Source organism: Physcomitrium patens, chromosome 13, assembly GCF_059467195.1.
Source record: "Physcomitrium patens ecotype Gransden chromosome 13, ASM5946719v1, whole genome shotgun sequence".
Taxonomy (NCBI): Eukaryota; Viridiplantae; Streptophyta; class Bryopsida; order Funariales; family Funariaceae; genus Physcomitrium; species Physcomitrium patens.
Window position 1 is genome coordinate 11,210,186 of NC_143422.1, and position 27,676 is coordinate 11,237,861.

General features: G+C 39.7%; 3 protein-coding genes and 1 long non-coding RNA gene across 15 annotated transcripts; 3 read left to right on the forward strand and 1 right to left on the reverse strand.

Annotated features, from left to right (window-relative positions):
• Nucleotides 1-353: 353 nt before the first annotated feature.
• On the forward strand, nucleotides 354-6,260 carry LOC112290593 (LIMR family protein At3g08930). 2 transcript variants are annotated; one of them, XR_002972201.3, is made up of 14 exons: nucleotides 354-1,176; nucleotides 1,816-1,901; nucleotides 2,286-2,422; nucleotides 2,778-2,888; nucleotides 3,010-3,108; nucleotides 3,292-3,414; nucleotides 3,706-3,768; nucleotides 4,066-4,130; nucleotides 4,453-4,548; nucleotides 4,742-4,856; nucleotides 4,964-5,029; nucleotides 5,322-5,432; nucleotides 5,566-5,632; nucleotides 5,868-6,260. XR_002972201.3 is itself a non-coding variant. In XM_024537018.3 (14 exons), the coding sequence occupies exons 1-14, from the start codon at nucleotides 827-829 to the stop codon at nucleotides 5,910-5,912; spliced, it is 1,548 nt and encodes a 515-aa protein (XP_024392786.1). In that variant the 5' UTR covers nucleotides 358-826; the 3' UTR covers nucleotides 5,913-6,260. The 2 variants fall into 2 exon arrangements, 1 of the variants encoding a protein (XP_024392786.1); XM_024537018.3 differs by having other exon boundaries at nucleotides 358-1,176; nucleotides 4,439-4,548.
• Nucleotides 6,067-6,497, forward strand: LOC149987950 (uncharacterized). The gene is made up of 2 exons (XR_016506086.1): nucleotides 6,067-6,197; nucleotides 6,313-6,497. It is a non-coding gene; the product is annotated as an uncharacterized LOC149987950 (long non-coding RNA).
• A 285-nt stretch (nucleotides 6,498-6,782) lies between these two features.
• On the reverse strand, nucleotides 6,783-13,225 carry LOC112290591 (uncharacterized). 11 transcript variants are annotated; one of them, XM_073538334.2, is made up of 7 exons: nucleotides 13,067-13,225; nucleotides 10,700-12,048; nucleotides 9,435-10,484; nucleotides 9,056-9,238; nucleotides 8,498-8,779; nucleotides 7,539-8,072; nucleotides 6,783-7,064 (listed from the first exon to the last, which is right to left on the reverse strand). In XM_073538334.2, the coding sequence occupies exons 2-6, from the start codon at nucleotides 11,973-11,975 to the stop codon at nucleotides 7,567-7,569; spliced, it is 3,297 nt and encodes a 1,098-aa protein (XP_073394435.1). In that variant the 5' UTR covers nucleotides 11,976-12,048; nucleotides 13,067-13,225; the 3' UTR covers nucleotides 6,783-7,064; nucleotides 7,539-7,566. The 11 variants fall into 11 exon arrangements, with proteins under 11 accessions (XP_073394435.1, XP_073394434.1, XP_090111459.1 ...); XM_073538333.2 differs by lacking the exon at nucleotides 13,067-13,225 and adding an exon at nucleotides 12,875-13,026; XM_090255333.1 differs by lacking the exon at nucleotides 13,067-13,225 and adding an exon at nucleotides 12,859-13,016.
• Nucleotides 13,226-17,308: 4,083 nt separating this feature from the next.
• LOC112290104 (uncharacterized) lies at nucleotides 17,309-27,405 on the forward strand. Its single transcript, XM_024536054.3, has 13 exons — nucleotides 17,309-17,450; nucleotides 17,590-17,961; nucleotides 18,088-19,085; nucleotides 19,599-20,275; nucleotides 20,615-21,621; nucleotides 22,003-22,240; nucleotides 22,561-22,907; nucleotides 23,204-25,080; nucleotides 25,362-25,785; nucleotides 26,083-26,242; nucleotides 26,452-26,555; nucleotides 26,734-26,825; nucleotides 26,985-27,405. Exons 2-13 carry the CDS (start codon nucleotides 17,849-17,851, stop codon nucleotides 27,059-27,061), a joined length of 6,114 nt encoding a protein of 2,037 aa, XP_024391822.1. The 5' UTR covers nucleotides 17,309-17,450; nucleotides 17,590-17,848; the 3' UTR covers nucleotides 27,062-27,405.
• Nucleotides 27,406-27,676: the final 271 nt, after the last annotated feature.

Sequence of the window (27,676 nt, forward strand, 5' to 3'; positions counted from 1 at the left end):
CAAGTAAAAAAAAAACTTAAAAAGTGAGTGAATTTGTACAAGCTTTAACCAGCTTAACAACAAAAATCAAATAGAATAGAACACCTAATGAAGGAAAAACATAATTACAAACAGAGAATGGTGACAAACAAAGGGTCGCATGGCCGAGGAGGACCCGTAACCGACCCATAAAACGTACCCAAAACCACTCCAAATCAAAACCCGCCACGTGGCCACGCTCAGTGACCAACTCATAAACGAGCCGACTAATTTGAATTCTGAAACCCAAACTCTCACAGCAGCGTCACAAATCTAGGAAAACGACATTCTAGATCGCATCCCAGGGAAAGTCTACGTTCGATATCAGCAATATCCACGATAGTGGCCATGGGACTTGATTGAGCAGGCACTAGGAGGCAGCCAGCGAGCTTGGGCTGCAATGCAGCACTGGAATGCAGCAAAAACGCCGTAGCTCTGATGTCATCGTAAGGTTTTCCTCGGATACAAATCGGACTGTGTGCCGGAGCGGTGCTCTTGATCTCGGGGAGTCAATCGTAGCCAGATTGACAGCAATGACTTGTAGGAGAGAGTTTTTTTCCTGAAGCATAGAACGGGGGGGGGGAGGGGTTTGGCAAACCGGAGCAATTGTTGTTAGCGATGGCTTTGATGATGCAAAAGCAGCTACGAGGAGCGTTTGATTGAAGGGAGTGATGGCAGATGAAGTGAAACAGGACGATGATTGTTTCTTAGAGAGGGAGAGATCGGGTTGGCAGTGAGAGGAGACGCGCTTGTTTGTTTGTTTTTTTGTTTTGTTTTGTATTGTAGAGGGAGTTTGTTTTCGGTGGATATGGGGGACTATAATGTGGTGTTGCTGTTGATAGTGATAGTAGTGACTCTTATGGTGTTGGCATTCAACTTGTACTTGCTCATCAACTATCAACATCCGGATGACAAGAACCAGGCCTGGTTTCCGAAGGTCGTGGTGATCGTCGGGCTCTCTGTGGCGGAGTTGTCGATTCTCATGCTCCCTGCTGACATTGCGAACCGGCATGCTTGCAAGCATTCTGTTTACACTGATGCTTGTAACTACACGTTGCCCATGCGGGAGCTTTGGTATTCCGTGTATATTGTTGATGCTGTTCTGGTGTTTTTCGTCGTCCCGTTTTCGATTTTCTATTACGAAGCAGACCAGGAGAAGTGAGTTCTTCTTACTCTGGCAATGAGACTTTTGAGGTTCTTGAAGGAAAATTCAAGAATGTGGATTAACAACGTCTTTAGCCGTGTGCAATGCCGTTGCGAAAGCAGATTCAGAGGGCGGGATATTTTTTCCTCATGGTCCTGAAAAATAGTTGCATCATGCGTCGGCTCATTAAGAAGAAATATTTTTCTAATCAGCATAATTCGTTGATTTAGCTCTATGTCTTCGGGGAGCGTTCGTGCCTGCATTTCTTGGATACTTGCTAGTAGTCTGGGACTTTCTATCGGTCGCATACCTCGATGATTGGTTGGATACAATTACGCCTCACTTCAAATTCTAATATAGTTTCATTCACAAAGCTCAGAGAATGCCTTAGTTTGCGTCTCCTACTCTGCATGAATCTAAACTTTCATTAGAGAGCTTCCCTTTCTACATTAGATTGAATATTTGAGCTCAAATTTCGCTATAATGATTATGAAGTGCTGCTACTTGATGGTTTATGACTCACTCTAAAGAGCGCAAGGAAAATAGTTCCTGCGATGCATTCAACTTCCGTAACGGCTATATTTGATTTTGAAAATAATTTTATTTACCTTACTTTTCTTTACCCGAAATTGATTTTGTTTTGAATGGATCAGATCATGGTTGCGACGAGCTTGCAGTGCTATATCATGGGTGGTGGCGACAGCGATAATCCTCGGAATTTTGTTTGGCGTTGCCTTCGGTAACAATCGACTCCCAGTGTAGGCTCCTTACATTTCATGCCTTGATAAGAAAATTCCTTACATTTTCTTTTGTAATTCTATAACTAATAAGAAGAGAATCTTCTTTAGGCATTTCACCTTCATTTTTGTCTGCACTGAAGATTTTCCGTGTCTGGCAAGAAAAATTTAAATCCTGTCAAAAGAAGATCCATTGAAAGCTTAGTTGGAGTGCAATGGATTTCGAAGATCACAATAATATGATTATTTTATGACCCCATTGATTTTCTCCCTTGAGTCAACATTTATAACTTTCTGAATTCCTTAGGAGTGGTGTAAAGGCTGTGTCGTAATTGTGATCTCGTATCAATATGGAATTCTTCTGATGCGGATACGAGTATTTGCAGTTCTGGTAGGTAAGGTAGATTTTGGCGTGCAACGGTTGGAGTCGTCAGCTCAAGCCTACACTACTGATTTTTCTTTGGTAACTTCAATGAGTCCGTGCCTGGCTACCAATCAGGGGGGAACTGCTACTCGAGTTTCGGTACTTCTGCTTCTTCCCGAGCTAATTCATGCAGGTTGCCTATTTCATGAGTAGTGCAGAACAGTTGCTGCACCTGTGGAGAACCCTCATGGTACCAGTAGTAGTTTTACCAACTTTAAGTGTTCATGACGTGTTAAGGTACTCGTAGATTGTGCGCAGATCATACTAATTGCATTTCAGAGTCTCTGAAGTCCTTATTCCAAGCACTGGAAGCTTTTTGAGCGTTGATGATAAATAAATAAATGAAAAAATATTGAAAGTATAAAACTTACTCTCAGGTCTAACCAATGATTTTGAAAAAGAGTGAATTAGCAAGTGTGCTTGAGTCACAATGCTGAGGAGGACGTTGGCACAGTGTTCTGCAGAATTGGCAGATCCAGAGTCAGCCACCACATGGACTATGCGCACATCGTTTCCTGAGTATGTTATTGCAATCCTCACCATTGTTGGATCAATTCTTTTTTCGGTACGTGCCATCACCTGTTATTCGCTCTGAGATTGCGAATTCTCACACCCAATTGTATTTATTGTGAATATTACTGAGTCCTTTGCAGTTGTGACAACTAATTGTGTCAATTATCACGCAGATATTTGGAGGTGTAGGCATTGCTAGCCTCCCTCTTAGTCTTATCTTTGCATACGTGCATCGTCCGAAAACCATTATCACTCGCTCTCAGTACATTAAGGTACATATTCAGGTTTTGATGACTTTGAACTACAATACATAATATTGGTTTGCGCATGGTTATGGTAATGTGCACAAATATTTACTGGGCTTTAGACCAATCTATCAACAGCTTCATGCTCATAATAACATTTACTCTAATTTTTGAATTGCTGAAACAAGTGGAATCATCTGATATATGCAGGAGGCGACTGAGCTAGGTAACCGTGCAAAACAGATAAAGGAAGCAGCACTAGCTTTGCAGCGGGAACAGAGATCTGGCAGTAAAAGTCGGAAGTGGAAGACAAATGTTCACAAAGTTCAGAAGGTCGGTGTGTACAAGGTGTTTTATAGATCTTTGTAATCATTTTAAATTGAAGGCATTAATGGAGCTTAATACCTGCATGAAGATTCGTCATAAATCTTCTGCCCTCCTCTTTCTTAAAAAAAAGTTTGCTGCCAGTAAAAACTTGTCTTGCTTTATCGTCCTGTATACAAGCTAGACTAACTCCTATGAAATCTGCAACGAATAAGACATGTTCCATGCAACATCTTCATCAATTTGTTTTACTGGAGGGCACCTTCGAACTGTCTAAAAAACCAGAGTACTGACGTGCAGGAACTTATGTATCTAGAAGAGGATGAACGAGCTTTAGAAGAGGTTTATCCACAAGGGGAAAAGGTACTAGCTGCTGATACATATACAGTATAACTGTAATATTTCCATTGTTGTCCAAACCGTGATATTTCCTTGTCACTCTCACAGTGAAATTTAACAATCTTGATCGTTTCTGTGAATTTAAAGTATTATGTAGATTTTCAGAGCACGTGGTTCAGAATTGGTCAACTTTACATAATGTCAGGACTGATGGCCCGCTGCATAGGGCGTTGCCGAAATTACCGTGTGCATGACTGGTTCGTGATTTTTATTGACAAAATTAGAAACTATGCAGTGCTAACCATGCAACATGTTGAGCAGGCTGATACATCATGGGCTCTTACGGTCTTGGGATACTTGGGAGGACTAGTGTTTGGAATCATTGGGTAAGCATTTTGTTTAACAGTTACACGACACATGTTTGGGACGTTAGTTCTGTGACTAAATTGATGCTTCAATTAGTGTACTGTCTTTTGTATTCGCAGCTCAGTTCCTCCTGCTCTTTCCCTGAAAGTTAGTACAGGCAACTGGTCCTTCTTTAATCATATTATTTTCAAGGGATTAGTGAATTCAGGCTATTTAGGAGTAGTGTTTTTGACAACGTAATGCTTGAGCTTTTCTTAATGATTGCAAGACGTCCCCACTTAAGGATAATCTTGTAATGATCATGTCTGCATATGTTGACCCCCTGCAGTTTGCTGGTTTCAGTAGTATGGGTGGTTCACATCATTATATATATGCTGATCACTCCTCCCCTGACTCCTTTCCTCAATTGGATCTTTATTCGACTGGACAATTTTTGGGGTCAGTTTCTCATCTTCTTTTACTGTGCCGTTCAGTCCAGTTTAGTTAGTGAGTTAAACTTCTCTGTGCTGTTTTCATCACGATGTCCATCGAAATAGAGTAGTTACACATTCATCCTGGATGATTATACGTTTGATTCTTTTACACACAGTTTGTGAGATGAATTTAGTTCTTCGTACTCTGAATGATACAGGGCTCCTGGGTACGGTGGCGTTTGCATTCTTCTGCTGTTACCTTCTCATTGCAGTGATCTCAGGACAGATGCATCTAAGCCTGAACATACTGTTCGTAGCAATTCATCCAATGAAGTAAGTTTCGTGATGAACTCAGTATTACAACAATTTCTACTCTGGCAGGAGCTTTTGCATACAACGTTGTCTTCTACGATCATTGACTTTTATGTTGGTGGGCACAGATTGAATGGCACATACATGAGTTCGTTTCTGTTCAATGTGGAATTGGTTCTGATCTGCTCCATTAGGTATCTCTTTGTCCAAAAATTTATCAGGCTGGTTGTCTCTTCACACAATCATCCATGGTTTTAAGATTACAAAGTTTCTTTAGCTGATAGTTGTGTTTGCATAGTATGATTTCTTATTTTTAATCTCATCTTCAGTATACGTAGAAGGGCAGGAGTAGTCCTTCAAAGGGTCTTTACAACGCGAGACCTTTAACTTTGTTACTCATAAGATAAATTACATTTGTTTCATGTAGTGACTATGACTTACATGATTGTTTGTATCTACTTACTAAATTGTGGCGACCTTTTACAGTGTAATACAATTTTGCGCAAAATCCTTCGCAGTGTATGCTCAAGCGACCGTTGTCCAAGAAATTTTTGGTCATACACTGGAAAGCTTGAGGGGCATCAAATATCTGTTCGAGTATGTCTGGGCGACTTTCTGTGGTTATTTACCTATGGAGAGATGAAGTGTTCATTTGACTGATGTTCATCCTTACTTTCATATTAATCACCGTTTTTACCAGATGATCTGATAAATGATTATTATCTTGCAGGTATAATGTGTTCCAATATGCCTTCCTTGTGTGCGCGGGCTTGGCTACTGCGCACTATTTGACATTTGTAAGTTCTAATTCCTAGAGGGTCAATTTTCTTAAGTTAAAACTTCTGAATGTGCTCAATGCCTTTTAATTTATTAACCAGTACCTTCTCTTGCATTTTCATAAATTCATATTTTATGTGATTTTTAAGCACTTAATAACTTAAGGGATACATAAATGCCACGATGTGATCCAATTTTCTACGGCAAAAATGTATTTCTTAATAAACCAGTTTTGTTATGTGGGAATCTGGACAGGGCTGTAGAAAGAAGAGGACTCGATCTAAGTTCCAACTGGAGTAGAGTTGGTTATGAGTGGTTTTTGTGAAGGAACGTGGAAAGTACTCTCGCTTTCTAGAAACGTTAGGTTGGAGCAGATGCCCGTGGTGCTTTTGCTTGTGTTGGGCTTCAGTCATGCGCACCACGCCTGCAGTTCTCTGTGATCATCACATCTAGTATGCCGCAGTTGAGCATCTTAATTAGCCATAAACCGAGATTAGTACCTAGAAATACCATTACTGATAGGGGAATGCCGTTGCAGCCAACTGCATTGCCAACCATCTTCTCAGTTGCAGATTCTTCGCTCAGGTGAACTGGAAAATGACGGACAAAATATTTTGATTTGCGAGTCCAGTTGATCGATTATTTCTATTCTGAAGAGCTAGGAACTATTCTGTAAGTACTAATTGCTCGTTGACATTAGGCCTCCTATGACGAATCTGAAGAACTGCGAACGAAGTGAAAGCGAAGTTTCGTTCACGGTGTTAGGCGTCGAAGTAAATACATTTGGAGTTGATTTCAACGTTTAATACCTAGAGACAAGAAGTAGCCAGTTGGCATCCTCGTCCTCGAAAACCCTCAAGAATTTCTATCTCTGTTGTCACCAAATGGCCGGCGAACTCTTTCTTTCTCCATACAGCAGAGATTGTCTAGTTTGTAGCCGTGATGCTAATGAGAGGAGTTGTATTGTTTGATATCTGGTCTAATGCACCCATTAGCGAAGTTTCATCATGCTCATGAGTTTCATTCCCCTAAAACCTGAACCAAGTAACTAAGCATTCTCCAGAAGTGTGTAAACAGGTAGAAAAAGTTTTAAACGCTGTATCAAAGAATACAATTCACTTGAGGTACACTTGAACGCACGCCATTGTGCGTGAAATGGGAAGAAGCCTATCCCTTGAAAAGCGAAGTAAATTAAATTCGTAGCAATGTGCTCAAGATATTGTCTTCGTCTCATCGGTCACTGAATCAAATCGGTGCACATCTCGAGAACACCCAAAATACAGACCTGGGCAAGCTAGTCAGATCTTAAATGTTCTAAATCTGTCGAAGTTCTGAGCCGTAACATGTCCTAATCTCAATAAAACGCATCCAATGCAGGGGAACTAAATATGAAATCTAGTAGAATTTACTGTACATATGCACAAAAGTAATGCTTGGAGTTCAGGGGGCCATCTGCACAGAAAGAAAGAAAAAATAAATAAATAAATAAAATAAAAAGGTTGAAACAAATGCAACCATCCTGCAAGCAAAAAAGCCCCGTCAGGGAAAAAGATTACATTAATGAAAGGATAACCGAAATAAATAGCAATTGATTGATTTAGCTACAAGAAATAGAGGAAGTAGATCAACTAAATACAGCAACATCACGTCGCATTGACTCAGAAAATATACTTGACTGTAAATTCCGGAAACTGAATACAGTTTGAACTTCTAGACTTCCAGGTACAGGATGGTGCTGTAGTAAGACAGACACATGCTTATTTTCAGTGGCTCGAATCCGCTGTTCAGGTTGGTTACAATATCTCACAAAGAAAAGGTCCTCCAGTAGATCAATAGAGAAAGACCAAGCAGAACAAAACCCAATTCTCTGTTGATAATGGACCAAAAGCACATCATCTGGTAGAGATTGGAAGAGGAGAGGATTACCTGTCCACTGAAGAACACTATTCACGAGTCACGCCGCAACGACATGGCCTTGAGGTCCACCAGAAGGAAGCATGCACGAGTACGTGACATATTTCTGATTCTGGACAAGAATCACTACAAAAATCCGAGACAACCCTTTGGTTTGCTTTCTGCTGTCGCCATACTCCTCGGGTCCTGCCATAACTGATACCACCATGCTGGACACTTCATCGCGCAGATTCCTTCCGTGCATGTGGTCTCTACCTATATTCTTTACCCTTGGATCTGTATCATTGCGAACCCCATCGCCTTCAGCTGCAGACTTTGGTTTCACAGGGGGGAGGGGAACTGCAAATGGGTCCCGGCGGCTACGAGGAGCATCAGGGACTGAGAGTGTTGAAGTGATGTTGTGAGGACTACCCTGTGCTGCTCTGGCTGCAACTGATTCTGCCATGTTCTTGGGTTCTGGAGTGGAGCCCTGCTCTGGTGAAGTGGTGGCTGCCGCAGTGTCAAACTGGAAGAGCTCCGTGCACATGCCTGTGTTCAGTACAGGTCCTGCCAGATAAAAACACGTCTCAGAGTGATAAAATGCTGAGGTACTAAGTGCTTAGACACAAGGACTCAAATTCCAACGCACAAGGGTACGTATTCACGTCGATTACATTCCAGTCCCAATAAAGTTGGAGCCACATGGGAAAGGATCGCAAAGGATAGTCAACCTAATAACCTACTGCATGATCCTAAAAATGTCACAGAAGTCCAGGCAAGCAGACACCCAAAAATAAAAATAAAACAAGGAAAAAAAAGAAGAAAAAGAAAAATACGCCCAGAGAATGCTCGAATAAATCCTCACAACAGTATTTGCAATCTAGAGATGTTCTGAGAAGAATCATAAGTAACCTGAGGCCCTCTGCTAACGAACAGAAGACTCAACATAAGCAACCACAAATCAAATAGTAGACTGAGGATATCGGGTCTACGATCAAAAGAAAGGCATTGTTCCAGTTCAGATTTTGCAAGTGCATTGCTTCCCACTGGTAATGCCCAACAAAACGTACTAATTGTAGGCACACTGCAAGTACTCTTGTCATGAAATTTCTTTTGAAGGGGCTTGTTATAGATCAAAGATGACAGAGTAGCCCAAAAAGACATCGAGGCTTCGGAATTCTCTTCATTTCTGCTCAGCAAAGGCATTTTCTCCCTGTTGTCACTTCTAATTCTCTCGCAAAGTATGGGTTCTTCATAAATCAGCCAGGTGAATCCTAATAAGTTATTGGTTTAACTAATATATTGATGAAAGTGAAAGCCCTCGTGGACAAAGTAGACGCAACTTATAATTTGAAAAATTTCAGATATAAAAAAAGTGCAGTAAGACCAAACTTCAGTTGATAGACTCCAATAACACTTACATTAATTATATATCGATGTAACCACTAGGTCCCCTTAAAGTTATCAGATGTTTATCTGAAGAAGGAAATTACGTGAAGTGTGGATTACATATACCATATTACAAGCAGAAGTGACAACATGAACTGCACCTGTGGAAAGGCCTGCAAAAAGCCAAGAATGTAAAGGCCCTCTGGGAGCAGCATCATAAAGGGTAAAAGTGTGGTAAGTTCTTTGAGTGGCAGCTACAGCTTCGGAGTTATCTATAGGTAGCTGAGTACGTGGTTGTGACATTATCTTGGTCAATTCGCTTGCAATAAAATTAGTCTCTGAGTCTAAAAAAGCCCAAGAGAACGAATATCAAAAGCAATCATCGCACACAAGTATCCAGACCCGAAAGATACACACAATGAAGTCAAGTAGCAACACGAGTTGCTACTTGATTGTTAACACTAAGACGCAAGTACAAAATGTGATCGATAACACAAAGCACAAGGTAGGGAAAGTGAGAAAGGGAACCAGAATTAGTACCATGAAGGCCACCAAGCATCCATTGCTGCAAAGCTCCAGCATGAAGCACAGGTGAAACTGGATTGTTGGTTCCAAAAACGGACTTTGCTCTCTCTGGGAGGGGCCTAGCAATCACAAAAGGTCCTGTCGTGGCATTCTGTACAACTTTAGTCTCTCTGGGAGCCAGATTGTCCAATACCTTGACAGGCAGGTTTTTCGATACCGGACCTTTCTTCTTTCCTCCAACTATTTGCTTGTTCTTGGATTGCTTCTTTGCTGCTTTATCACCAGCCATAACCGCTTGAATGATCAGATTTCCATCTACCTTTACGAGACCGTTGGCGCCAGGAACAAACACTGTAGCCGCATACGACTGACTTGTGTTCGTAGAAACTATTTCTCTTCGCATCTGTAATGGAACTTTGCCAGAGCTGAAATAATCTGGTGGTAGCTGGCTTCCTTTCTCTTTAGAAATTCCAAGATCTTCATTTCCATCGACTGATTGTCGAGCTGAAGACTCTAATCCAGCTTTCGAGATCTGTGACTTCACAGCCTCGTCTTGTACTTTCTCAGCAGCTAGTCGCATGTGTATATTTGCGACACCCTCACGTTCAGGACCGTACTCCCCTTCCTGTAATGGCACCCACCCAGGTTCAGTATCCGACGAACTTAGCCCTGTGTTATTCAGAGGATTGACAGCTTCATCCCAGCTCGTAAGCACACGGCCCCCAATTCGCACGTTCCCTATTCGTGTATAGTCCTCTACTCCACCAGAGCCATTAAGACCTTGGTCAAATGAGCTAAAAAGCATGGCCACGCAAAGAAGTCCCATAACTGCCATGGACGCAGCACCCGCAGCTTTCAATTTCGTCCGCTTTCGGTCTCCGCCTTCCTTCGTGTCCTCTGATTTCGCCCTCTTTGTACTGCGGGCGGGAATCTTTGCTTTGATCCGTGGAATCGGAACAGGTGGCATCTGCCCGCCTGAATATATTGGCCTTCCAGCGACCATTCCAGGATAGGGTCCCATAGGCAAAACTTGCATTGGCATCCCTGGTCTTGGAGGACAAACACCTAACAAAATCCGACGGAGTATTAAAGAGTGCCAAAAAGATACTATTACAATGATTATTATTATGATCATGAAAAAATTGAGACCGTGAAACAGCGTAACACGTACTCCTTTAACTGCAGACATAATTCAAAGCTCAACATATGGTGAACAGACAAGAAGAAACGCTTTCTTAGCTTAAGCAATAATAAAAATAAGAAAAACAGTGAGGTGTTACCTGGAGCTGGATAGTAATAACCAAGTTGTCTCCGAAGATTTACATTCTCTGCTGTCAAATGACTGATAGTGGCATTGAGCTCCGCGACAGTTGCTGTCATAGTTCGAAGTTTACCTTCTAACTCATCCACGTACATCTTTTTCCTTTGCCTAGATAGTTGAGCACTCTCACGATTCCGCATCAGTCGAGCACGTCGCTTCTCATCATCCTCGACACCAGCATCCGCCTTTCTCTCGCCATCGCTACGATCGCTCTGCTGGTCTTCAGGTACCTCCAGGTTTTGCAGCTTGAAGGACTCTGATTGAAAATACTCCCGGCAAAAAAGCTTATTAGACTCCTCTCTGTCCTCAACACTATCTTCCGTGTCCCCGGACCTCCCCAGAAAACCTACTTTGAAAGAGTTGTCAATACTTCGAAGCTGTCGGACATCGAACGCATCTGACTGTAATGCAGTTGAGGGAATCCCCGTCCGAACTGCGGAGCCTGTGCTGGAAACGTCCCGAGATCCTGTTCGTCCCCCTTCACTCTGAAGCTTCTTCACATTTGGACACCCATTTTCCACGCCCATGGCACTTGACGGAGACGTCGGGCTCTCAGAACGGGATGAGACCTCGCCATTTACTCTTTGTTCGAGAGTGATCAATAGATCTGAGTTGGCTTCTTTGTTCTTCCACAAATCAACCTCCATCCCTGGGCTTGAATCTCCACTTACCTGGGTCAAACTGCTGGCAGGAGATGATGACGCATACACCTCCATACTGGTGGATGCGCATGCCGTCTGTGTTGCATTTGATTGGGGAGCAGGCGAGAAATTTGACACTGTTGCAGAATTTTGTCCACGGGGCTCTCCTTCTGAATGTTTGAGATCTGCTCGCTTCAACCCTTTAGTAGACGAACCATCTTTTCCAAATATATCTTCCACAACGTTTACGGAACTTTGAAGTACCAAATCGGAAGACAGCTGATCATCAATGGAGTGGAGTAACAACGAGTCTGCCAGGAGCTCTTGAGGAGAAAAACGATCATTTGATTCACGCAAAGTAGAGTCGAACCGCGAGTAACTCTCAAGATCCGATGGAAGAGGTGTTGCATGCTCATCAAATGTAGCGGGGTCTAAGAACAGAGAAACCCAATCCTCACTAATATTTTCCCAATTCACCGAAGCCTCACTAGAAGAGAGTGTTGCTATTTCAGGATCCTCTTTCTCCAACGTTTCACCATCGTCTCCTCTTATATCAGGGATTTCAATTTTTCGTTCCATATTCTGAAAACTCATGTTCGAATTCAAGGGGGATTGTTCACTGACGAGGAATATCTAGAAACAGCTCTCATCATTAAACTTCAGCGACCTGAACAGGGAACAAAATGACGTTCAACACGTTAAAATACGGCCTCAAAGCCATCAATCTCTAAGGTCATAGTTTTGTTACCAACAATGGACTGAACAAATTCAATAGGAAATCATTTCGAATACACCATTTTCACACAACCACCATTTCAGCAAATTGAGGTATCAGATCTAAGATTCAAGGCTGTTAATGCGCGAAAAATGGAGTAAAAATCCGACTAAAACCACAGCAGTAAAGAAACAATACAGAAGCACCCACGATGGAAACAGAGTATTGACGAAACAAATCTGGCCCCAAAAAACCTACAGCTGCGTCACATCAAAGGTCAGCACCGAATCTGAGGAGGCATTGATCCTCGCCTTAACATTACCTGGTCACTTTCAAATTTGAAGCATTCTAAGGCCAATGTTGCTGGCATGTTTATCAATGTCCATCGGTTCTCTCCGCCCATTAAAACTCAAATTTAAACCAATGACCTCGTTCGACCGTCAAACATCTGCGACGATCTACCTTAACCGCAGTCACCCACAAATGTCACTCACGACCATCTGTGCTCGCTGTCACTCAAAATCTCGCCCATTACAACGCCACACCTTATTCCCTCATCCCCCCATCCTCTACTCAACAAAATCGCCACACACAATTTCCGCTCTCACGCTCAACCCTAGACCAACCTCCACTATCTCACACCAAACACCTTCAGCACCCACGTATCCTTCTTCATTCAAAAACAAAAAAAAAAAAAAAACACACTCTCCTCGCCACCCACGAACCCCGATTGCGCAACTAGGTGAAGAATCTCAAAATTACCAACACTGCTGCGCACCTTCACTTGTTGTTACATCAGTCCCTCGAAGCAAAGCGCCACATCATCGCCCATCCGCCACTCTCTCAAAGCACAAACATGCACCTCGAATTGTGAAAACGAAGCAAACGACAAACTAAAAAAAAAAAAAAAAAAAAAAAAAAAAAACCCAACAACCCCACTAAAAGAAAAAATCCACAACCGCAAAATTACCGAGATTGTTGAACGATAAATGCAGATAGATGATCGTGCCCACGAAGAATCCAATTCCATGCAGATCGATGTGCGAGTTGTTCACGGGTTTCCCTTCTCCGCTGGCGTGGGCTGCTGCTTCACATGAGCCTGTGTACCGCTGCTGGCGTTTTGACCAGCGTGCGGGACTAGCGACCGGAGGACGCACCAGACCATGTGAGCCCTGGGCTCATCCGACCGCTGGATGGTGATCGTGGGATGGGACACCCCTCGACGTGGTGCCCCTTCCCCCCAACTGACGTGACCATTGACTAGTGCGTTCCCCTCGGTTGATTACATTGCAATCTACGAGTTCCCATCTGTTCCCACCTGTTCCCGAATGTTCTCTCAGGGTTCACTTTTAGTAATCGTTTCAGTAGGTTGTGCTGTGCTATTAGTTGACTTTGAAGTGAACCCACTTACTAAGTTTGTTTCTTTTAGAAACTTATACTTCTTATAATTCTTTCATTATCCAATTTGGGAACACTCTTTCAATTTTAGGGTTTCTCTGTGCAAGGAGCTCAGGTCAAGAATTAGCATTGACTTTGAATTTAATTTGGCAATTAATTTTAAATGGTTTAGAATCAAGGTATATTTTTTAATGCTTTTAAGTGCACTTATTTGTTTTTTTAAGCTGTATCAAGCACTGTCTTCAATGCATTTAGATATATAGTCATTTATTTTATTTAATTAGAAATATATGCATTATAAAATTAAAAACATCGTTATATTCTAATTTGCTTCACAATGTGATAAGTGGATTTGTGAGTTTAAGGATTTTAAGTAGACTGAAATTATTTTTTTATCTACTTTTTATTCTTATCCATATCTAAATAATTCTTTAGATTTTTTTAAATATATAAAATATAATTAATAAATTAATTAAGCATTGAATTTTAAATGTTCCTATTATTATAAGAGTTAGCTATTCAATAATGCCATTCATGTCTATTTTTCCTCTATCTTAATATAACATTTTTTTTTTTTTTTTTGATCTATTTGTTCTTTTTGTAGTAGTAGAATAATGATTCAAATAAGATGTATAAAAATTTTTTATATAACACTTTTTTAAAATAGGCATGATGTTCATCTGTTGTATGGTTTAGAAAAAAAATATTGATTAGGTAAGAATAAGATACCATTACCTTAAGTAAGTTGCTAATGCTCAAAAAGTAGTAAAAGAGTGAAGATAAGTTACTAATATGGCGCCTAGGGTTTTAAATAGTGGTTTGGTTAAGAAGAATCTAGGGTTTAGTTGGATGAAGTAATGATGGATGAACATGATCATAGATGAAGTTCAACTACAATAGATGTAAACTCCCTCCTATAAATAAAGGGTGTTAGAAGAAAGAGGCATCTCATTCCACACTCCTCTTGTGTATAACATTTCTAATTTCTATTTACTTGTGTCTTCCTTGTTGTATTTATTTAATATATATTACTTAAATTTATAAAAAAAATATAATAATTTATTTAATATATAATATTATATATATATAGAATGATATTTGACTTATTTTTAAAAATTAATAAAATAAATCAATGCTTCATCCATTTATTTGACTATATTTATAGTTTTAAATTTAATTATTCTATTAAATATAAAATATATTTATTTTCTTCCCATTATTAAATTTAAGCTATTTTTATACCTATTAATTTATTCTATGGTAATTGATGCAAGTTTTAAGACCAAAAATTTTTTGAATTGAAAAAATACAAATACCTTGGTATTTTGTTATTAAATGTAATCTTAAATACCTTGGTATTTTTTTATTAAATGTAATCAACTATATATATATATATATATATATATATATTAATTAGATAGTTATAGCAATATTTATTGTATTATAGATAATTATTTATTTATATTCATATACAATTAATCCTCAAACAAAAAAATATCAAAAAATAGTTATTAAAATTTAATATATGTATTAAAAATGCTACTTAATATCTCCACTAAAAAGATCTATTACCTAAAAATCCAATTTAAAAGGGGCATAATACAAAGTTTTAGAGGTCTTCTACTTGATATTAAAATAACTTTCATTTTGAGGCTTTGGGTTTTAGATATGATATAATATGAACACCATAAAATAAGTCATTTCTTTTTTAATTATTATGATTATTACAACACTTGATATAACACCTTATATCTCAATTCTAATAATTACAAAATTGTATATACATAACAATGTCTTTTTGTAGAGAAGACATAATTTTAACAATCTTTTATATGACTTTATAAATTTTGTTGAATCACCTTTTTGAAGCAAGTCTATTCTGAATTGTTAGAGACAACATTATTTATGCCAAATAAAAAATAAATAAATTAAATGCATTCTACCTCATATTTACAATAATTAGAACCATATCTAATTTTCAATTATAAATACTTACAATATATTTATTTACATTTATTTTTGTAATTGTGATTTTGACTAATAACTTTTTGATAAATTAAAAAATTTAAGAACAAGAAAAAAAAAAAGCATTTTAATTCAACTAATTTAAAATAAGAAAAAAAATCAACACTTCTAATTATATTAAAAATAACCATATTTCTTCTTACATGGATTATAAACATGTTTTTTTAAAAAATAATAATTACTACTTTGACAAGTGGTCATTACTATAATGTAAACAAAAAATATCTATGGTATTGATTTTAATTTTAAAAAATTAAATAAATGTTAAAACAAATTCAATGTCTTGCATATTTAGTCCTGGTCAATTATAAATGTATGTCAATTTATTTGATACCCCTCAATTAATATTCCTTGCTTATTTAATCATATTTATTAGAACAAAGATCATTTCTAGGTCACAAACTTATATCCCTTAACTAATACTCCTTGCATAGTTTATAAAATGTCCATTCACCAAGGTTATAAATTAAGCAAGTTACATCTATACATATAAAATTTTGACAATTTTTTTCATTTAGCTTTATAATTGTTATTTCCTTTTTATTAAACACACTTTAATCAATAATATATATTTTTTAAAATTTGCTTTAAGCTTTGTGGAGTCTTAAATTCTGTGGTTGATCACACAGGCATTCCAATAGATCATCAAATATTGTTTATTTTTCTTTCGTTGAATCTGTTTTCATTTTTTTTTAATATTTTTACTTCATTCATATTTTATATTTAATTTTTATAAATATAAATACTTTTTTTTCTTATATATAAAGATTATTTAATAAAAAATAATTATAATTATTTCTTATAGTAAGTAAATTTAATTACTTTTTTAATTGTTTGATTCCAAATTTTAGGAAAAAAATATATGTTTTTGAATAGATACTATTGATCTATTATTTTCAATGCTATACTGATAACATAAAACTTTTATTAAATTGGCTCTAAGTTAAAAAAATATGTGTTTCTATTAAATATTAAATATTCAGTTATTACTACTATTATTATTATTATTTTGAATGATTGTAAAACATATTCTTAAATTTCAAAATTTTAGCTAATTATTTGATTTTTTAAAAATATTTATTTCAAAGAATTTCAATAGAGAGTTTTAATTATAATTTAGATATAACACTAATAAAAATGCAGTTTCAAAAGATGACCTATATTATTTACTGATGAACACAACAGTAACATTCATAAAGTTTTATTTCTGAAAAAACGATTGTGTGTTCGACCTGCTTTTTTTGATTTTTTTTTTTATATTTTATGTTTGAAGATTTATATTATTTTAAATTGATAGTTTTAGAATATTTATGTTTTAATATTCATCTTTGGAAGAGCTAAAAGAATCTATTACTTTCATAACTTCTTATATAATATTTAGCAAATTGCTCCAATTTTCATTAAATCTGTTCTTCTGATTATTTATGATGATAAAAAAATGATACTCTCATATTACCAATCTCTCTAAATGTGAATTTTTTTTTATAAAATATTTTAAATTCACTTATCAACTAAATAAAAAAATGTAAAACATTGTGATGTAACTGGGGCAATGCGGGCAGCGCGGCAGTGACGTCAGCGCCACCGACGAGTTAAGGGGAGCGCCTGACCGTCTGCCCGAAGAGCAAAAAAGACCCTATCCCCTACAAAGTCTTCGTTGCCATGGGACGGCTACTGCCGCGCGGTTGCGTTTCCAGGACGGCGGCTACGGCTGGGCGGCAAGGAGTGCCAGGCGGCGGCGTCGTCGTCCTCGGCGCACAGAGTACGACGCTTCTTGGACAAAGTTGTTGCAAGTCGTCGGCCTCTGGTCCGAGTGGGTGCAATCCGCACTTAGTGTGATTGCAATCAGCACTTAGTGTGTTTGCTCTCACCCAGATGCTCAGTGCGGTGTTCCTGCGCACCTGTTGTCGCTTTCCACACCAATTTTGAAGGTTCGCATTAATTTTCTGGTTATCTCCATCACATCAATTGCATCTCTCTGTACGCCTACTCAATTCCTGCATTTAATTGTCTTCGTCGGGAAGTCATACGATGGAGTTGATTGACGTGGCTTTTTATTTTTGTTTACAGAGTATGGTCGTGGTCTCAGCTCGCAGGCTGCAGCAATTTTCTGAGAGTTGCAGGGGAAAGGCCACCGTGATTTTAGTGGTAGTACTACAGCGTGGAAGTGGTTTTGGAGGTGTTTGTAACAAAGTTGATGGGGATTTTCGGAGGGGTTGATGAAGAGAATGTATTACGGTGCCGCGTGTGTCAGAATCCAGGCTTGTGTTGACCTTTAAGAGGTTTAGGGTTTAGGGTTTCGGTGGGAGTTTGGAAGTTCCTGGTGGCGATGGCGGAGATCAGTTCTGCTTGTTCAAGCGGCCGGGACTTGACTGGTTGCAATATTGCAACTCGGTTGGAGCTTGTTCAAGCGCTGCGGCTGCCAACTACCCGCACGGAGAGGTTTGTTCGAAGAGTCAACTTTTGATTTCGATTGTGTTAGGTCATATTTATGAAAGGCTTAGTGCTTGGCCGAGGATGCCTTGCGGATTTAAATGAATTGATGATGAGATTATGATGTACCCGCAGGAAAATTGAGCTGGCTATGAGTTTTATCGATTCCGTAAAATCTCTTGAGGAGGATAGTGCCGGTGACGTTGGCAGCGCATTGACAGAGAGTGACGCTGCTTGGATAAATCTGCCCCAAGTCATCAGATTCTTGTCCGAGTGGGTGCAATCAGCGCTTATTAGGTCGTCTAAACCTGGAGTTTCCTCTCACTCGGATGAAAAATGCGGTGTTCCTGCGCACTTGGATTCGCGTTACTGGTCAATTCTGAAATTTTGTTTGTTGGCTGGTTATCTTCACCGGATCACCGGCATCTCTCCATCGCTAATGCGCCCACTCACTTCCTGCATTTCATTATCTTTGTCCGAAAGTCTAAAGATGGAGTTAATTGAAGTAGTTTCCGTCTTGTTTACTGAGTATAGTCGGCCTCTCAGGTCGAACGTAGATAGCTGGGTATCCTTAACCTCTGGAGCCCTTAATCTGTTGAGGCCAGACGGTAAGAATATCTCTGCGAGAGATTCTGCCGTTGTGGCGTTGGTTAGTGGTATTGTAGAAGGATTTTCTAGAACTGTTGCGTCACATCCAAATCCGAGTAAAATTTTCCAGTCTATTGTAGCAAGATTACTAGAGCCTCTGCTTGAGGTTATTGGATATTCAATTAGTAATGGTGATCAATCGCTTTCAAAGCTAATTAGCGCAGCTGAAGATATTATTGAGAACGGTTTATTTCATTCATCTCACGTTGGAGGGTATTTTGAGGTGTGCATGAACCTAAAGAAAAAAGTCGATACAAATGCGAATAGGAGCAAGAACTCGGAGGGTTGGCAGCGAAGTTATCACCGTACGTTCTTCCAGAAACTTGATGAGTTAAGGAAATCAGGGAATCTCGTAGTGCTAATTGGACTTGGTCGCACATTCAAGATATATGCCACGAGATGGAAAGCGCAACAAGTTGCACTATCTGAGGATGTTTATGGAGTCCGAGGTCAAGGAAAGACTGAGCTCCTCGACAGCATTCCAGGTACTGCCTAGCCGAACTCAGTGACGTATATGTTGAAATTTAGGTACATCTCTATGAGCGAATCGCAACAACATGGTGTCTCCCCTTCCCTTCTTTAGTTCCTGCTTGCGTGCGTGTGTTATTTACGGAAATACTTGGGGGGCAGGTTTCAAGTCGGTTGTCTCCCAGAGGGCTTAAGTCTACATTTCTTTTGCTTTCCTGAATCGAGTAATCTTTTGTTAAGATACGAGTCTAGGATTACGCTGTGAGTGTATAGAACTTTGAAAAAATGTATAAGTTCTTTTTGGTAGTAGTCCAGGATTGGATGGGAAAATGCCGGCTAAATTTGTTTCACAATTCCTTGCTGTTGGAGAGACTTTGTTCCTGTTATGCCCAATTTCGCCTTGAATCCACTGGACGTAAATTCAGTTACAAGTTTGGGTCGTGCTTACAAGACCTAGATTGGTCGGAAGCCTCTATAATCCGTGACATCTGCTAATAGAAAGGAATCCTAATGCTTGAGTATTACTTTAGGTGACAAGGTTGAGAGAATCGGTGAATCAAAGTCAAGTGACAAGTCTGGTGCTGATATCGAAGAAGAAAAAGATGGTGAAAGTGCTGCCCCACATCCAAAAAGATATGCAAATGAAACAGACGCGCTTTTTACCGTCTTCGGCGAATTAGTGGGGCCGCTAATTTTGGAACTCTCAACGCTCGTCGGGTCTGAAGCGGAAAAATTCGATCTGACAGAAGAGCATGTGATGACAGTATCTCTATTGATGCGAGGTGTAAATGAGCTGCTTGCAGCTGCCAAGGAGTCGCGAGCGTACAAGACATTAGAGGACACTCTCACACTGACCTATTTCAATTTCCTTCAGGAGATTCTTAATTTGATAATCAAAGTAGGAACGAAAGCTTTTGATGCCTGGTCGAATGGAGACGCAGTAACTCCTGTTTTGAAGAAGAAAAAGCGATCATCTGAGACTGAGTCAAGGGTCAATCGCACAAATGAAACAGAGATTTTCCGTGAAGTTGTATTCGCACTTCAACATCTTCTTGAACTTGAGTACAGGGTTTTTGAGGAACAGTTGTCATCGATATGGATGTTTGTATTCAAAATGGTTGCCCCTGCTAAAGTGGCTAAGGAGACGACATTGAAGGCCTTGGATTTCTGCACTGGATTAGTCAATATGTACAGCGAGCTAAGACAGGTTGGTGTTTGATTTGTGTTTTGTTCCAAGAAAGCTCGGACTCTAGTCACGCAAGCTCTACTCAGACAGGTCTCTAGCCAGTTCTCTACTCCTAACAGCACTATATACATTAGTTTTCCTAAATTATGACTTCTGTTTGGATTTATGATCTTACATTTGGTATCATACACCTGAGCACAAATTTTCGAGACATTTCTTATTTTTGTTCGTTTTGCATTTTTAGTTCGATGTGAACTGTGCCTGTATTCGATTCTAATCTTTTTATTTCCTTTTGATTATATGATCCTTATATGCTTGGTAAGCTTCTACTGCTCCTAATGACGTTTGTGTTTGTGCTAGGTCGATATTCCTATTTTCCACCTCACGGATACCTTAACAGCTCTTCAAATTTTTTCTCAGCATGAAGTTCTCTCTATTCCAGTAAAGAATATAATATGTTCAAAAACATTTCTAGTAACTCTGGGATCAGTGATACATAAACTCCCTGAAGGACAGGTGGCAAATCTCTTGAAAGGTTTACGAGTGGCAGTTGCAAATTCACTTGATTCATTTGATACTCAACAAACAACGTCTTTGTGGAGGATCAAGAATTTTTCAGGATCAGCTAAGGGGCTTTTAGAGGTTTATACCTGCATTCTTGAGAATGCAAATGTGACTTCATCAAATAGTGTCCTTGCCGGTGGTGCTGTCAGGGAGCTCCTGATGAAGGTCCTTGTTCCACCCATGACGAATTTGGTTGATGTTTGTGCTCAAAGTGGAATTGATTCTGTTGGAAAAGATTCCTCCATGCAGGAGAACTGTGTTTCGTCAAAGCCACTGTTTCTACTGTCTATGTATCTATCTTCCCGAGTCCTGTATCGTCAGTGTTTACTGTTAATGCCTCCGAAGGCTGCACGAAAAGCTAGAATGGCTACTCTCGATGTGGAAATTAATTTTCTTGTCGCGGATGAGGCTGAGGTGATTTCGTACTCGAAGGCGAGTGAATTCCTTTTGTCTTTACAAAGGGGGTCGTTGAAGATGTCAACGTTCTTGATGAAACTTCTTCAAAGTAGTGTGATTGGGGATGGCTTGTGCTTACCAACAATGATTTACATAATCAACACCATAGCCATACAAAGTTTAGTAGACCTTGATCGTCGTATCTGGGCACTTAAATTTCTCATTGGCAAAACGGAGTCAAAAAAGTATATGAAGGTTCTTCGATCACTTGAAAAAGAAGGAGCAAAACTCGTATCCATTGTGCTGCAAGATCTTGATGCTATTAAGATTGAGGATACCTCTTTGACTAGTGTTAAATGGAACCGAGTCTTGACAAGTTTGGACTTCAACTTGATACATGTAGCCAGGTACATAGTATTAAGTTCTCACTGTTTAGGTCATTTAGAGATTTTAAGATGCTTACAATTAGGCTTGCGCATTTCTTTCTTTGTCATTTTAGTGCCGCTTGTATATTATGGTTCCTCACAGGGTTCGCTCCTCTTTGTCGTTATCAATTTTTCATTTGAGAAATGCGGAGTTTTGGTTGAGATTTTATTATCAGTGTCTACACATCACTGGGTTGTTCTGCTCTAGTACTAAAATATGTGTCTCTAATAACCTTGATTACCACATTCCATTGAATCATCAAGTACCAACGCTTTACAGAATCGTGCACCTGTGTACATTCTTTTGCTCAAGGGTTACTTTCTTAAAGTCGGAATTTGTAATGATGTCTGAATATGTTACAGATGGCGCCTCATCTGCGACACAGTGGATGTATGGTCAACTTTTGCAAATGAGGAACAGTTGAAGAATTTTGTAATGGCATTACTGCATATTGGGAAAGGTCGCGTCTTGGATGACGCTAAGAATCCTCATATACCAGAGGAAGGTGATTGTTCTGTTAGCGTTGAGGAGAGCAGAGACGAGGACTTGGAAGATATCACTGATGGCCTTCTCAAAAATCTCGATTTTTATGAACTTGAGGTTAGTTTCGAATTAATATCGACTTCAAAATCATTTGATCATGGAATAAGGTGTTGCATGATGTCAATGCACGATCTATAGGACTGTGCTTTTAGATTACTTGACTCTTAATTAAAATCCAGAGGTTCTGTTGGATAATGTACTCTGTATATCTCTTTTATAATGTCAACCAGTAGCTGTATGAACACTCCCTGTGATTATTCTCACTTCTAAGTTGGAGGAATGCGATGTTGCCTTGCAAACGCCTTCTTCTTTGATTGTAAAATTTGTCTTTAACTTTATTGCCGCAACCATCTAACAGGCTCACTTTGTACATCCAGGGCATAAGAAAAGTGTTCGCAACAGCATTTCTTCAGGAGTTGAAGAAGATATTGCTGTCAAGTTTCAAAGAGGGTTGTCCTATCTTCAATATCATTGGTGATTGCATTGAGGGTGCTGCACCACCGTTTGCCGCAGAGAGCGATGCTATTTTTATAGAGAAGGTGAAACTGAAGACGAATTCTCTTGAGAAGCTTTCGACACTGAAAATATTAGCTTTGAATAAGGAGCATCAAAAGACATTTAGGGATTGTAGCAGGCTTCTCCACTTACTAGCGACCCTTCCGTGTGGTTATCTACCATCAGCCGACAATGCTGGATGTGCATATACAATCTGTCAACTGGAAATGTAAGGATCTTGCATCGTTGTGGATTTTGTGGTTTTTATTTCATTTATTTATTTATTTTTCTTTTTTGTTGCCGGACAAGTATTGCACTCATGTTTTTCAGTTTTTTGGTTGAACTGGTCTAAAGTGTCTGGATGCTGCTTCCACTTGCACACCAAATGGTCTCTTTGGAGCCTGCATCTTACTTTCAGTACTGCTTTATTTTGTTCAGTTTGTTGCAGGATGTATTTATTTGTGACTCTTTTGCGATGTGCATTTCGTTCTGAACATTGACTTAACTTTTTTATATTGATTGCAGGGTCTTGGTTAATTTCCTCCTTGGCGGCAAAGAAGCCGTAAAGCACCTCAAACGTTCTCATGTGGAATCAGAACTAAAGCATTGTCCATCCGATAACGTCCGTCTTATTTGGGGTGATACTCTGATTGCGTGCAGGCGTGCACTGCATTTTCTCGCCAATTCGTCGGCTAGTTTGGAACCTAGTATTATATCCTCAGACTTCACTCGTACTTTGTTTGGGAGCTCGACCAACACTCAATGTGTGACTCTTTTACCTAAGATTGTGGCCATGCGTACTCTTGAGACTCCCATGGGCATGGATGATAAAAATCCACAAGAGCCTTCGAGTGTGCCTTTTAAGCGGAATGCTTCCGGTGTATTTTACTCTCTGCTAAATGAAACCTGTGCTGTTATTGAAGCTTCTATTGCAAATATTTGTTGTGCTGAGGCTAAGGTGCTCGTTAGCCCTAATGCCTCTTTGCATGTGCCTACTCCAGCGGATCTGAAGTCGAGAAAAAGAAAGTCGAAGAAGTTGAGAGCTGTGTCTGCGCTTGGGACAGTTTTGGTTGCAGAAGCCACGAGTGTTGAAAACATTCTGAAAAGTGAGCAAAGTTCGAAATGGTACGGTCCTATTTCAACAGTTGCAGCCATCAGTAGCACCCTATGGAGTATGACAATGGCGCTTGAAAGGGTCGACAAAGAGTGTCGAACTTCCACATCTACTTCATTGGTGTGGCGAACTGAGCTTCCAGAAGCTTGGTTTTTTGTTGTTAAAGAACTTGAACCAATTTTAGTTCGTATCCTGCTTCAGGTATTGTTTCCTATGGGTACCACTGATCTTGGATTCTTTACCAAAACAGGCGTCAAGGCCTCAGAAGTGAATGAAAATGTGGAACAGGATCTTGTCAGGGAAGATAAATTCGATGAAGACGAATTAAGGGATCTTCAAGAAGAAGAGTCACTAAATGTGACGTCAAGTGACGAAGAGCCCGACGATGAGGATACAGAGGCCCAAGGAGTCCTTGAGGTCGACGGACATTACACAGAGGCCATGTCCGAGGATCTTAGTTTTCAAGCATTAAAAACTAGTGTAATGGAAGAGTCGCCTTCATCACAGTTTGCATTCCTTCGTAGTGCTCTGGAAGAAAGTACGAGAGAGAAAACAGAGTTTATTGGTGAGCTTTACATGGCAGTAGCGGCTATCGTTAAGCTGCGCAGCTTATTTTATTCCCCCTTTTCATACACATCGGTCACCCCGGAACTAACTAATTTTATCAGCTTTAAAGAGCAGTCTCCTCTTTCGTTAGACACACTTCTCTTGGCAGCTTATCGGTTGTTGTTAGGATCAGTCCAGTCGATTCGGACTCAGAAGCTGGCTCATCCTGGGTGGTTAGTTGGAGTCATCAATTACCTAGGGTCAGTTGGAGCTTATCTTCCCTGCATGAAATCCTTCATCTCACCTGTAGATTTCGTCAAGCTTGTTAATTTGCACGTAGAGCTTACTGGGGCACTTCTAGTCTTGAAGGAGAACTCTGCCACGAGCACCGTTAAGAATCTTAAGGACACTATGTTGGAAAGAGTAGAACCATCCGATTGGGATCTTGATGATCATGATGTGGGAGGATTGGAATCTCGCAGAAGTAAAAGGCTAGAGAGAGTTGACCAGATAGACGATCTACTGTACAGCATACGACGGTCATTCGAGAGTCTCCTGAAGTATGCTCCTCGGCAGCACATGGTCCTCGCTTTGCAATCTGTGGAGAAAGCTGTAGCTGGTGTATGGGGATGTTCTGATTCAGGGTTAGGCTTTGACATCAGCGAAGTACGTGGTTGTCATGTGGGACCTGTTGCAGCTGCTGGCGTTGACTGTTTAGGTCTCGCATTACAGGCTGTGTCAGGTGACCTAAATAATGTTTATTCTCCATTTTCTTTTCATTTTCTCCCTGTTCCTCTTTCTAGATATTTGGAATTACAATGTAAACTTAGGTTGGTAGTATTTCTATTGTGTATATAGATATGTCAGTCAGGCATCATATTGCTCAAGCAGACTTATTTGTTATGAACCAGTCATCTTCGACTTCTAGGTATCTTATTTTCTGGATTATTGATGATTAAGTAATGTTCAAGTCTCGTTGGCAGTATAGGATTCGCTGCTCATAATTATCTTTGTGATCTGCAGGTAAGATGAGATTGCACTTACTTGCAAGTCACTGCCCAGCATTCTATGGAGGACTCTTGAACCTTATCGCGCATTGCCAAGGGCCCTCAATATTTCTTGAAAGACAGCTCATCTCCGTGTCTAGGACTCGGATGTTGAGCATGGTGGATGCGGCTCCGGTAGTCCTCCGTAGTCTTGAGATTTTGACCTCCTTAGCAGCTCGACCTGTAATCTTCCCAATGAAGGCCTGTTTTGTGGCCATGGCCCTCCAATGTCCTGCCGTGCTTTTCAGATCTTTCTATGATTGTGGGAATCCGAAGGCACTTCTACATGATTTGAAAGCCACAATGACGGAGCCCTTTTCTCAGGGTTTTAGTGGAATGTCTGTCAGGCTGTATGTTGCTTGCTGCAAACTTCTTTGTGCATTGCTGCGGCACCGCATACGGTAAGTCAACTGGACTGCAGTTTTACGTAGTCCATCCTTGTAGACGGTCTTAGTAGCACAGCACTGTTGTGTGCATAAAGCTTTCAAGAAATATTTATGTGAGTGCTGATCAGGCTTCCAGCAATTCAGCTGTAAGAAACTGTTGTATGCGAAGACTTGTTGTGTGGAAAGACTTTTTAGTGTGAAGAGACCTAAGACCGATTTCCGTCTAGTTCTGCCTTCGATTTCAGTTTTTAATTTTGAAAATTCAGCACACATGATAGCTTAAGACGATGGTTCCATGGTTGTGTTACACAGGGAATGTGGACATAGCATGGCATTGTTGGGTGAATCCTGTCGGATTCTTTTGCAATGCTTAGCTGCCCCTAGTGGGAGGGAAGAAGCAGATTTATCACCTTCCACGACAGCAGCAGGGCCTGCTCAATGTGGAAGTTGGCTGAGCCGAGTTTATCAAGAGGTCTCTCTTCCTTGTTTCAATTCAATTTTTATGTCTTAATGAAATTTTTAGCCTTATATACTTGATCTTCATGGATGGTCTTGCACAAATTTAATAGTACTATTCACTGTCCGGAGTTTAGAATCCCATGTGTTCGGTCATCAATGCAGTCACTCAGGACATTTAAGGGTTTAGAAACATACGGTTCGTTACTAACATTTTTCTTTCAGATGGAAGCACACAAGGAGACCATGGGCAAGTATTGCGCTCACATTCTTGCAGATTATTTGAATGTGATCTCTGGGTACAATCATGGTGGTTCTGGCCTAAGAAGGTCAGTGATTGTTAAATCTTTTCACTTAGCATTTCGCTCGCGGACTAAACATGCATGTGAAGATGCATGGACAAAAAATGGTGTGTGTAGGGGGGGAGGGGGTTGTAGTTTTCAGCCGTTTTTGTGAATGCACTTGTCAACCTGACCGTGAGAATTTAATCATGTCAATCTTGAACAGAGAGGTGGACACTGCTCTTCGCCCAGGTGCCTTTGCATTGCTTGATGCATGCTCTGGCAACGACCTGCAGCAACTTCACGCTGCTTTAGGAGGTGATTTCTATTACCTTTACATTGTAACATTGGTCATCTCGTAGTACTGGGGTTTTATGTTCCACAACTTGTGCTAGAAAATTGTATATGCAGCCCATATATTCAATTCTCCGTGACTCATCTGATTATGTTTTTTTTCCCTTTTCTTTGGTTGAGCAGAGGGTGCAAGGCGAGGTGCCTTAATGACATTGCGACACGATTATGAACTTCACTACAAGTACACTGGAAAGGTTTAATTACATGCTGATGCATTCCACTCAATTTAATCGTGCCCTTTCCAAACAATCATGGATTTTGCAGCAGCTGCATGATGTTGCATGGAGTTTCTTATGAAGTAACTGATGTGGGTTCATCCACGTAGAATTGTTGCAAAGTGGTTGTGAAGTCCAATCCAATGCAGCTACTTTATTAATGCTTACCGACGCTTGTATCGTAAAGCTTGAACATGGTGGACAGTTGTGTAGAGCGACTAGATTGGTCACTAGATTCCTGTAAACACCCATTATCGATTGTTGGCACTGTATTTCGCCAAGAGCATCTGTCTCTCGTTTTACAATTATATCTATGATTTTTTCTTCCATTTTCATTCTCATATATTCTTTCATATTTTTTTATTTCCAATTTATATTATAATTTTGACCTCGCAAACTATTTTCGTATTTCAATTTTTCAATTTTTTGTTTCTTTCAACCTAAGTGTTGATGCGTACTACAATTTTTTAGAAAAAATTATAGTATTTTTCGCACTTTCAAATTTCATTCTGATTAATACTTTAATCCTATTATATCACTAGTCTCATGAACAAAGGTAAGAAGGTATTTTCCTTTATTTTATTATATTTTTTTTGTATT

Bases quoted from the DNA above. Each gene is read 5' to 3' on its own strand.
- LOC112290593 (XM_024537018.3), top strand. From the start codon at position 827: ATGGGGGACTATAATGTGGTGTTGCTGTTGATAGTGATAGTAGTGACT. The intron at 2,423-2,777 runs GTACTTCTGCTT...ACGTTGGCACAG, and splicing joins GAACTGCTACTCGAGTTTCG to TGTTCTGCAGAATTGGCAGA. The intron at 4,549-4,741 runs GTCAGTTTCTCA...TGAATGATACAG, and splicing joins TCGACTGGACAATTTTTGGG to GGCTCCTGGGTACGGTGGCG.
- LOC112290591 (XM_073538334.2), bottom strand. From the start codon at position 11,975: ATGAGTTTTCAGAATATGGAACGAAAAATTGAAATCCCTGATATAAGA. The intron at 9,239-9,434 runs GTACTAATTCTG...GGGCTTTTTTAG, and splicing joins GATGCTTGGTGGCCTTCATG to ACTCAGAGACTAATTTTATT. The intron at 8,073-8,497 runs GTAGACCCGATA...TTTATCTGGCAG, and splicing joins ACAATGCCTTTCTTTTGATC to GACCTGTACTGAACACAGGC.
- LOC112290104 (XM_024536054.3), top strand. From the start codon at position 17,849: ATGGCGGAGATCAGTTCTGCTTGTTCAAGCGGCCGGGACTTGACTGGT. The intron at 21,622-22,002 runs GTACATAGTATT...AATATGTTACAG, and splicing joins AACTTGATACATGTAGCCAG to ATGGCGCCTCATCTGCGACA. The intron at 22,908-23,203 runs GTAAGGATCTTG...TATTGATTGCAG, and splicing joins ACAATCTGTCAACTGGAAAT to GGTCTTGGTTAATTTCCTCC.